Raw genomic sequence first — 10,863 nt, 5'->3', positions numbered from 1 at the left:
CTGGGAGTAAAGGAGCCAGGGAGCAGAGGTTTACGGACGCAGATGCCTCGTCTCCTGCTTTCTGAACAAAACCACACACATCCAACTCAAGATAGGGTTTCCCGCGTTCCCGGCGTGGCTCAGTGGTATAGAAATCCGACGAGGAACCATGAGGTTTGGGGGTCGGTCCTCGACCTTGCTCAGTGGGTTAAGGATCCCGCGTGGCTGTGGCTTGTGCGTAGGCTGGCGGCTATAGCTCTGATTCGACCTCTAGCCTGGGGTCCTCCATATGCCGTGGTGTGGCCCAGGAAAAGGCAAAAAAAAAAAAGAAAAAAGATATTTAGTTTTAAAGAATGACACACAGGTAGGATAGGAAGCAAGGCTTAACCGTTTTAATTTTATTGAGTGAATTCATGGCCCATCTCATTTACTGCTAAGGACTGTCACATTTCCCAAACCATTCTGATTCCAGCGGCATGTCCTCTGGCTCAGGGTCACTAAATCAAATGGCACACTGACAAACGTCTGTTACAGAAGGCAAATCCGTCTTCTTGAACGAGGTAAGTACCAATAGCGTGTGGTTGATACAGTTCGCCAAGTTAGACCCTGAAGTTTATCAAGATTTCTGGTGAACGGAACAGCATTACAAACACGACTAAAGGAAACAGGGCTGAAAACCCACGTGCTCACAAAGAAAAGGCACCCAAGGCTGCCCCACGCTGTGTGCCCCCCTCGCCCACCCCCGCTCCTTGGCAGGCTGCCTGCTCGTCTTCAAACCAGAGCGAAGCTGCTGGACAGCTGTGGCTGAGCATGGTAGGCCCTCGCCGGCCGCCCCCCCCTCCCCCCCCCCGCAGACTGTGATGGGCGGGACCTGGGACCCGTCCATTGACCCTGAGCAGATGCTCCAGGACTTTCAACTTGCTGGTCTCCTCGTGGGCTCGGCGACCCCAGAGGAACTCGTAGCGGGCGGGGTCGCTGTGGGGCACCTGGCGGTACTCCAGGTACCCCTCCTGCACCCACACCTGGGTGAGGAGCACCTGGGCTCCCCATGATGCAGTGCACCTTCCCGGCACACACCCCCATGACACCCAGTGTTTCCCAGACCACCTCCTCGGGGGCGCAGTCCCCCTGTAGGAAAATCACGACCAGGCCACCACCAGGAGGCCGGTCTTGGGCAGGCTGTGCTCATCGCTCAGCACACCCATCCCAGGTGAGGCCCAGGGTGGGGACAAGGCGTAGGTGTGCTCGCCGGGTCCACCTCCTTCAGATCCAAGCCAAAGACCAGCAGCATGCACTCGGAGGCGCGGCTCAGGACGTCAGGGAACTGGTCCTGGGCATCTCTGGGGACCACGTTCAGCATTCTGCCTTGGCAATGGGCTCCTTAGCACGATACTTGAGGAGCAGGAACTCCACCAGGTCAGCCATCATCGCCAGCAGTGCATCTTGTTGCGATGCCTCCGCTTCCAAGAGGAGGGCGGGGGGCCTGAGGAGGAGGAGGGCGATGGGGTCGCCGCCTCCTCAGACCCGAACAGCTGGACCACCATGTTGCGGAGGTCACTCAGCCGATCCACAGGCATGATGACAGGGCCGGACAGCTGAAGGAATGTGGACAGGTGACAGATGGGGACCCTGGGCCGGGACAGAGGGAGGGGGGGAGGGGCCCGGGCTGAGCACCGCAGCCACCTCCCTACATGTCTCCTCCTTAGGGGGGCTCTCGGGCCTCACGGGGGCTCTCCTCCTGGGCGGCCTGTCCCCTGTGACCCTGAAAGGGGTCGCAAGGTGGCTCCTCAGGGTGCAGCCGGCTCAGCGTGTGGATCTGGGGCTCCCTGGGGATGGGGTGAATTGGCCTTGTGGGGTGCCCTCTGCTCTGGGATGGGGAGCCCCCGGGCCACACTGGGGCCCACACCTCACCTGGATGCCTGGCACGGCCTGGGCTCTGCTCTGTGACACGAGGACGCGGGCCTCACACCTGGGCCTTCACCTCGGTTCCTGGAGACTCTGTAAGAGGAGTGGAGGGGCACCGCGGGGGTAGACCTGGCGCAGCCCGGGCCTCCAGTGCTGGAAGGACGGTTGAACTGGACTCTGGGAGGGCCCCCAGTCCCCGCTGGGTGGTCCCCTCAGGGTCCGGCTTGCTCGCCTTTTCTTGCCAGGCCCAGGCCCTCTCCCCTGGAGCCTGAGGGAAACTCAGAACGAGACCCCAGCGGACCCGGAAGAGGTGAGGGGCCCACACGTGGCCACACCTGCCCAGCCGCCCCCCCTCCCCCGGGTCTGAGGCCGGGGAGACTGCTGGGGTGCGCCCCTCTCCCTGGCTTCCCAGCACCCAGCACAGGGCAGCTCTCTGCCCGGGCCCCTCTGCCGGGGGGGGGGGTCTGCTCCGTGCTCCCCGGGGGTCCTGGGCGTCCACCCTCCGCCGCCCCGAAGCCCCACCCCTCAGTCCAGGGACCTCCTGGCCCGGAGACCCTCAGCCAGAGGTCAGGAACCGCGTCCTCTGCTCATCCTTCCCCGGGCCTCCTGCCCCCGCGCCAGGGCAAAGAAAGGCTCCTCGCTGTGCCGGGATTGAGGGCCGCGACCCAGCCCGGACGCCCGGCATGCCCCGTTTGCCCGTGTGGAGCCCGCTCGTCTCTCCGAGGCCCCAGTCTGTCCGGGCCCGGGAGCCGAAGACGGGCCCGGCCTCGTGGGCAATCCCGGCCCGGGGCCCGCCCGCGCCCTCTCGGTTCCAGGCCTCGGCGTCTCTGGGCCTCCCCGGCGGCCTCACTGGGTGCCGCGGGACCCGGATGCTCCCTCTGCCCCCTGGAGGCCCCGCCTTTTATCCCAGGGCCCCAGTCGCCTGAGACCCGGATGTCAGGAAGTCGGGCCACGGGGCCACGTGCTCGTCGCTCCCGAGGCGGGGGGTGGGGGGTGGGGTGGGGCTGACTTCGGGGAGGGCGTCGCTGAGCTCCCTCCGACTCGGGGTCCCGGCGGCCCTCCCCGCGCTCGGGCTCCTCATCCTGAGGCTCAGCCGAGCCCCTCCCCCGGCCCACCTCAGGCCCCGCCCCGCCTGGACCAGGGCCCCAGGCTCTCTGGGACCCGTGGTCGTGGCGCCTGTGGCCTCCCCAGGCCACCTCTGCTCTGGAGTTCAGGTCCCCTCAGGCCTCCCTCAGGGTACCGCCCTTGACTGGCAGCACGTGGCAGGCCCACCTGAGGGTCCCCGCCTCCTGGCGGGAGACGCGGTCCCGGGCTCTCGGAGACCCGGATGTCGGGAATCGGGACACGGGGCCAGTGCTCTCCGCCCTGCGGCCTCCAGGGCTGACCTCAGGGTCGGGGGCCTGTGGGGTCCCTTTTGGTCTCCCTCGGAGTCCTCAGCTTGAGGCCTGGCAGCTCCTGGGATGTCCCCCGTGTTGACCCCAGGCAGGATCCTCTCGCCAAGGCCCTGCCTGCCCTGTGACACTGGGGGGACGGGAGTGGGGCGGTCGTATGGAGACGCCAAGCCCAGGACTTCCCAGCGCTGAGAACCCCAGGGGCCCAGACGATGCCGTGGGGTCCCTCCGCTCTCCCCCTCTCCTCAACGCCACCGCCAGCTGTCTGGGCCTCTCCCTCTGCCCTCCCTGAATTTGCTGACTGGGAGGGCAAGTGATGGGCTCCCTGGTGGCCCTCAGTCCTCTCCAGGTCTTCACCTTGACCCCCGCCAACCCCCCCACCACAGGACCTGGGCCACAACTCTACTCCCCTGAGACCCGGAGACTGTGCCCCTCTGACCATCCTCCGATTCTTCCTGTCCTCACTCAGCAGCGTCCTCCTGCACCCTGGCTTCTCTGTGTTCCCTAAATTATATGACAGGCGGCATCTCTCAGTAGGTCACCCTTCGGCCAGTGGAACCCCCTTGATTGGGTGGAAGATAATTCAGGCCCCACCGGGGACAGGACCCTGCACGCCTCGGTTTGAATATGTGCTCTGCTCCTCTTTAGCAGAGCAAATCTTGAAACTCTCTAAGCCCGGGTTTCTTAGTCTGTCCAATGGACAGAAGCATAGGAGAAACTGAAAGAATTGGTGGGAGTTTCCACCTGATGTGACCTGGCTGTAAAATCCCTGGGGCCTTGTGAGGGTGTCATTAGATGTCCCTTTTGTTACCGTGTGTCTAAGTTGTGCTTCCCCCCACATTGGGAAGAGTCTGAATCGCTATAAACGTGAACATTGAGCGATGCAATGCTTCTCTTCTCAATGAAAATTCTGTTAAGGAGAAGCTACCTCCCCCAGGTCAGAACTGTGTCAACATGGTATAACTTGTTCTAGGGCCAGCACGGGTCAGCAGGGGCAGGGCTGCTGGACCGAGGCAGGGCAAAGGCACTGGCCGGGGGACTTGGCCCCAGGGGAGGAGGCATCAAGACCCCTCCGGGTACATTGTCCTGAACAAACGCCACACCACAAAGCTCTGAGAGGGAGGGTCCTCCCCAGGGACCCCCTAATTGTCAAGGGAAACTTCCTGCCTCAGACCTTCCCCCAGGCCACACAAGTGCCTGTGGCCTTGGGCCCGTAGGCACATTCCAAAGTCTCCCCGGAACAGCCTGGAATCAGAGGGGCTGCCGTCCCACGTGGTTGGTTCACAAGCACGCTTGCACACACAAAGGCTTTCCAGGTGGGAGACACTGTGAGTTCCATAGATCCGATCCTCAAGTTCTTTTTGCTCGAATAGTTCCAGTTTCGTTTTCTGGTTTTCCTCTCAGAAAGCAGCCCCAGTAGGGGTTCCCGTTGTGGCTCGGCAGGTTAAGAACCTGACATAGTGTCCATGAGAACGTGGGCTTGATCCCTGGCCTCCCTCCGTGGGGATTAAAAAAAAGGGAAAGCAGCCAGAACAGGACATGATCAAGCACTTATAATATGCTCGAAGCTGCTTCCTGATGCTTTGGGTAGGACTTGAACATTCTCTAGCCTGGCCCTGCCCTTCCCAGCTTGATCCTGAGTGATGAATAGGCATGAGAAATCACTTGACGATCACACGCACGTGCGTGCACACCCCATCTACACACCTAATTGAATTACCCAAATCTGGCACAGTGACAAGAGCAAATGCTACTGAGGACTTTGGAGCAGCAGGAACCCCGTTAACTGCGGGGGGGGGGGGGGAATACAAAATGGTACAGCCACCTTGCAAGACAGCTTGGCGTTTTGTTATAAAACAGAACATACTCTCGCTGTGTGATCCAGCAACCATATGGGTATTTACCCAAAGGAGTTGAAAACTTATGTCCACACAAAAACCTACACACGGATGTTTTTAGCAGCTTTCCTCATAATTGCCAAAACATAGATGCCAACTGGAAGTCCTGCAGTCAGTGAATGGATAAACTTTGGTACCCACAGGAAGTGGAACATTGTTTACAAACATCTAACTTCAGGAATGTGCAACAGGAAGGGTGAAGCCTGGTGTAAACCAGCTTCTGGGGGATTCGTATGTCTCAGTGTCAGCTCCTCAATGATAATGCATGTACCTACCACTCTAGTGGCCTAGTTAATAATGGAGAGGCTACGTACATACCGAGATGGAAATAAATGGGAAATCTAGGGACCTTCTCTTTATGTGTGTCTGTGCACCTAAAAGTGCTTTAAAAAATAGTCTTTACAAATACCATATGATATCACTTATAACTGGAATCTAATATACAGCACAAATGAAAGTTTCCATGGAAAAGAAAATCACGGACTTGGAGAATAGACTTGTGGCTGCCGGGGGTGGGGGGGAGAGGGAGGGACTGGGAGCTTGGGGTTAAGGGATGCAAACTATTGCTCTCGGAATGGATTGACAATGAGATCCTGCTGTGTAGCATTGAGAACTATGTCTAGATACTGACACCGCATCACAACAATGGGAGGAAAAAGTATGTATACATGTATGTGTAACTTGGTCCCCATGCTGTACAGTGGAAAAAAAATTTGAAAAAAAATAGTCTTTAAAACAATACAGGATATGAACAACAATATCCAAACTACAAAACATGGGAACCCCCTGGGGAAGAATGAGGGCTGTGGGGAGCCGGTTCCTCTGTTTGGGGTGGGGTGTGGCCAGCAGCAGCGAAGTTGGGGAGGGGCTATGGGCTGCCCAGATGCAGATGGCAGGATGGGTAGGGGAAAAGAGGGTTAACTTCCGACCTAGTTCATTGCACAAAGCCCAGGTGGGCTCCAGAGCATACCTGTCAGCAGCCCCGGGATAACAGCAGAACAGCAGGAAGGGTGGTGCCGAATGAGTCGTTTGCATCCTGAGTCTGGGCTCATACCCACCTGAGAGCACCTTCTGGGTGAGGACTGGCCTTTGCAAAAATTATTATTTTGAGTTATATAAAGACTAGGCTAGGAAGTCCCATTGTGGCTCAGGGGGTTAGGGATCTGGCGTTGCTGTGGCTGTGGCATAGGGAGGCAGCTGCAGCTCTGATGAGGACCCTAGCCTGGAACTTGCATATGCCCTGGGTGCAGCCCTAAAAAGACAAAAAAAAAAAAAAAAAAAAGGAATAGGCTAAAAATAGGATAGGAGTATCAGTGAGATTCACACATAGTAATAGCAGAGATTTTCCCAAATTAACTGTATAAATAGACCTCAATAGATACATCATCATTCCTATATACACGGTATGTGGATATCTGTGTATATACACCCACATGAGCTGCACACATGTTGTCTATAGCACACACACACTAGGTGGAGATGTGAAATGTATTTCTGACTGTGACTGAGGATTGGAAAGTGACCATCTCTGCACTCAAACAGTGCTATGATGTAATTGTCAGACCAAGGGTGCCCCCCTCACCTGCCACTGCCCAGCCCCTCCAGCTAAAGCTCAATTTTTCTTGTTTCTTTTTGTCTTTTCTAGGTCCACTCCCATGGCATATGGAGGTTCCCAGGCTAGGGGTTGAATCGGAGCTGTAGCCGCTGGCCTACACCACAGCCACAGCAACACAGGATCCGAGCCGCGTCTGCGACCTACACCACAGCTCACGGCAACGCCGGATCCTTAACCCACGGAGCGAGGCCAGGGATCGAACCCGCAACCTCATGCTTCCTGGTCGGATCCGTTAACCACTGCACCACGACGGGAACTCCTAAAACTCAATCTTTCAAACACAATGATTCTGAAGTCTGGCTGGCCGGCCAGGACCCCCTTATGGGAACAGCCCTGTTCTCAGGGCTCCCCCACCTCATGGGCGCCACAGTGCCCCTTCCAGCTGGCATCTGGGCTAGGATGGCAGCCCTTCTCTGACCCACTCGGGTTCAGAGGGTCCCACAGAATCCAACCGCGGCCTTCCTGGGACTGTGGGGCGCCCTGGGGCTGGACTGTCAGGCTGAGCACTCCCCCCGCCCCACCTCCTCAGCGACCCTGGGGAGTCAGAGTGCGGGTCTGAGGGGGGCAGGCTCAGGAGAGCAGAGTTGGAGTCCAGATTCTGCTAGGGGCTAGGGGAGGACCAGGGGAGGACCGAGGGTCTGCAGGGAATCCATCCCGCTCCCTCCTGGCAGCCCTGGGAGACCCCTGGGAATGGGGTCTAGAAGGGCTATGCCTTGCTTCTGCCTGAGACATGAGATACGGGAGCTCCTGGGTCAGGGAGGCCAGATTCGGGCCCGCAGAGGGAAGGAGCCCAGCCCCACCAGGGATCAGCGTAGAACCCTGAGGCCGTCTCCGGGGCCCCATGGAATTCAGGTTCGCCCCGCGGTGGCCCTGGGTGACCCCAGGCAGGGTTGTGGGCATGACCACACACACTTCTCTCTCTGGGGTCCTGGCGGGGAGCGGGTTGGGGGGTGGAATCTGGTTCTAAGGGGAGCAAATTCAGGTAGGCAGAGGGTGAGGGACCCAGGTCTGGCTGGCGGTGGCGTTGAGGAGAGGGGGAGAGCGGAGGGACCCCACGGCATCGTCTGGGCCCCTGGGGTTCTCAGCGCTGGGAAGTCCTGGGCTTGGCGGTCTCATACGACCGCCCCAGACTCCCGTCCCCACAGTGTCACAGGGCAGGCAGGGCCTTGGCGAGAGGATCCTGCCTGGGGTCAACACGGGGGACATCCCAGGAGCTGCCAGGCCTCAAGCTGAGGACTCCGAGGGAGACCAAAAGGGACCCCACAGGCCCCCGACCCTGAGGTCAGCCCTGGGAGGCCGCAGGGCGGGGTGAGCGCGTGGCCCCGTGTCCCGATTCCCGGACATCCGGGTCTCCGAGAGCCCGGGGACCGCGTCTCAGGCGCCAGGAGGCGGGGGACCCTCAGGTGGGCCTGCCACGTGCTGCCCGAGTCAAGGGCGGTACCCTGAGGGAGGCCTGAGGGGAGCCTGAACTCCAGAGCAGAGGTGGCCTGGGGAGGCCACAGGGCGCCACGACCACGGGTCCCAGAGAGCCTGGGGCCCTGGTCCAAGGCGGGGCGGGGCCTGAGGTGGGCCGAGGGGAGGGGCTCGGGCTGAGGCCTCAGGATGAGGAGCCCGAGCGCGGGGGGAGGGCCGCCGGGACCCCGAGTCGGAGGGGAGCTCAGCGACGCCCTCCCCGGAAGTCAGCCCCACCCCACCCCCCACCCCCCGCCTCGGGAGCGACGAGCACGTGGCCCCGTGGCCCGACTTCCTGACATCCGGGTCTCAGGGCGACTGGGGCCCTGGGATAAAAGGCGGGGCCTCCAGGGGGCAGAGGGAGCATCCGGGGTCCCGCCGGCACCCAGGTGAGGCCGCTCGGGGAGGCCCGAGAGACGCCGAGGCCTGGAACCGAGAGGGCGCGGGGCGGCCCCGGGCCGGGATGTGCCCACGAGGCCGGGCCCGTCGTCGGCTCCCGGGGCCCGGACAGACTGGGGCCTCGGAGAGACGAGCGGGCTCCACACGGGCAAACGGGGCGATGCCGGGCGTCCGGGCTGGGTCGCGGCCCTCAGATCCCGGCACAGCGAGGGAGCCTTTCTTTGCCCTGGCGCGGGGAGCAGGAGGCCCGGGGGAAGGATGAGCAGAGGACGCGGTTCCTGACCTCTGGCTGAGGGTCTCCGGGCCAGGAGGTCCCTGGACTGAGGGGTGGGGCTTCGGGGCGGCGGAGGGTGGACGCCCAGGACCCCCGGGGAGCACGGAGCAGACCCCCCCCCCCCGGCAGAGGGGCCCGGGCAGAGAGCTGCCCTGTGCTGGGTGCTGGGAAGCCAGGGAGAGGGGCGCACCCAGCAGTCTCCCCGGCCTCAGACCCGGGGGGAGGGGGGGGCGGCTGGGCAGGTGTGGCCACGTGTGGGCCCCTCACCTCTTCCGGGTCCGCGTGGGGTCTCGTTCTGAGTTTCCCTCAGGCTCGCAGGGGAGAGGGCCTGGGCCTGGCAAGAAAAGGCGAGCAGAGGCCGGAGCCCTGAGGGGACCACCCAGCGGGGACTGGGGGCCCTCCCAGAGTCCGGTTCAACCGTCCTTCCAGCACTGGAGGCCCGGGCTGTGCCACGGTCTACACCCGCGGTGCCCCTCCACTCCTCTTACAGAGTCTCCAGGAACCGGAGGTGAAGGCCCAGGTGTGAGGCCCGCGTCCTCGTGTCACAGAGCAGGAGGCCCAGGCTGTGCCAGGCATCCAGGTGAGGTGTGGGCCCCGAGTGTGGCCCCGGGGGCTCCCCATCCCAGAGCAGAGGGCACCCCACAAGGCCAAGTCACCCCATCCCCAGGGAGCCCCAGATCCACACGCTGAGCCGGCTGCACCCTGAGGAGCCACCTTGCGACCCCTTTCAGGGTCACAGGGGACAGGCTGCCCAGGAGGAGAGCCGCCGTGAGGCCCAAGAGCCCCCCTAAGGAGGAGACGTGTAGGGAGGTGGCTGCGGTGCTCAGCCCGGGCCCCTCCCCCCCTCCCTCTGTCCCAGGCCCAGGGTCCCCATCTGTCACCTGCCCACGTTCCTTTCAGCTGTCCGGCCCTGTCATCATGCCTTTGGATCGGCTGAGTGATCTCCGCAAGATGGTGGCCCAGCTGTTTGGGTGCGAGGAAGAGGAGGAGGAGGTGGCGGCGACCCTGTCGCCCTCCTCCGCTTCAAGCCCCCCGCCCTCCTCTGTGGAAGCTGAGGCCTCGCAAGAGGATGCTCTGCTGGTGATGATGGCTGACCTGGTGGAGTTCCTGCTCCTCAAGTATCGTGCTAAGGAGCCCATCACCAAGGCAGAGATGCTGAACGTGGTCCCCGGAGATGCCCAGGACCGCTACCCTGAGGTCCTCAGCCATGCTTCCGAGTGCATGCAGCTGGTCTTTGGCTTGGATCTGAAGGAGGTGGACCCCGGTGAGCACACCTACGCCCTGGTCCCCACCCTGGGCCTCACCTGGGATGGGGTGCTGAGCGATGAGCACAGCCTGCCCAAGACCGGCCTCCTGGTGGTGCTCCTGGCTGTGATTTTCCTGGAGGGCGACTACGCCTCTGAGGAGGTGGTCTGGGTAGAGCTGGGCAAAATGGGGCTGTATCCTGGGAAGGTGCACTGCATCTATGGGGAGCCCAGGGTGCTCCTCACCCAGGTGTGGGTGCAGGAGGGGTACCTGGAGTACCGCCAGGTGCCCCACAGCGACCCCGCCCGCTACGAGTTCCTCTGGGGTCGCCGAGCCCACGAGGAGACCAGCAAGTTGAAAGTCCTGGAGCATCTGCTCAGGGTCAATGGGACGGGTCCCAGGTCCCGCCCATCACAGTCTGCGGAGGCGGTGAGGGAGGAGGAAGAGGGGCCCTGAGCCCGAGGGGCGCCCAGGCTCCTTGCAGGCCAGCAGCTTGTCCAGCAGCTTCGCTCTGTGTTTGAAGAGCGAGCAGGCAGCCTGCCAAGGAGCGGGGGTGGGCGAGGGGGGCACACAGCGTGGGGCAGCCTTGGGTGCCTTTTCTTTGTGAGCACGTGGGTTTTCAGCCCTGTTTCCTTTAGTCGTGTTTGTAATGCTGTTCCGTTCACCAGAAATCTTGATAAACTTCAGGGTCTAACTTGGCGAACT

The 10,863-nt window shown here is 61.6% G+C and overlaps 1 protein-coding gene across 1 annotated transcript; it reads left to right on the top strand.

The window, feature by feature from the left end:
* Nucleotides 1-9,831: 9,831 nt before the first annotated feature.
* LOC125118166 (melanoma-associated antigen 10-like) lies at nt 9,832-10,614 on the top strand. The gene has a single exon (XM_047764294.1). It carries the CDS (start codon nt 9,832-9,834, stop codon nt 10,612-10,614), a length of 783 nt encoding a protein of 260 aa, XP_047620250.1.
* Nucleotides 10,615-10,863: the final 249 nt, after the last annotated feature.

The sequence above is a fragment of the Phacochoerus africanus genome, chromosome X (assembly GCF_016906955.1).
Source record: "Phacochoerus africanus isolate WHEZ1 chromosome X, ROS_Pafr_v1, whole genome shotgun sequence".
Taxonomy (NCBI): domain Eukaryota; kingdom Metazoa; phylum Chordata; class Mammalia; order Artiodactyla; family Suidae; genus Phacochoerus; species Phacochoerus africanus.
Note: the sequence above shows the minus strand (reverse complement) of the source record. Positions and strands in the feature narration are given on the sequence as shown.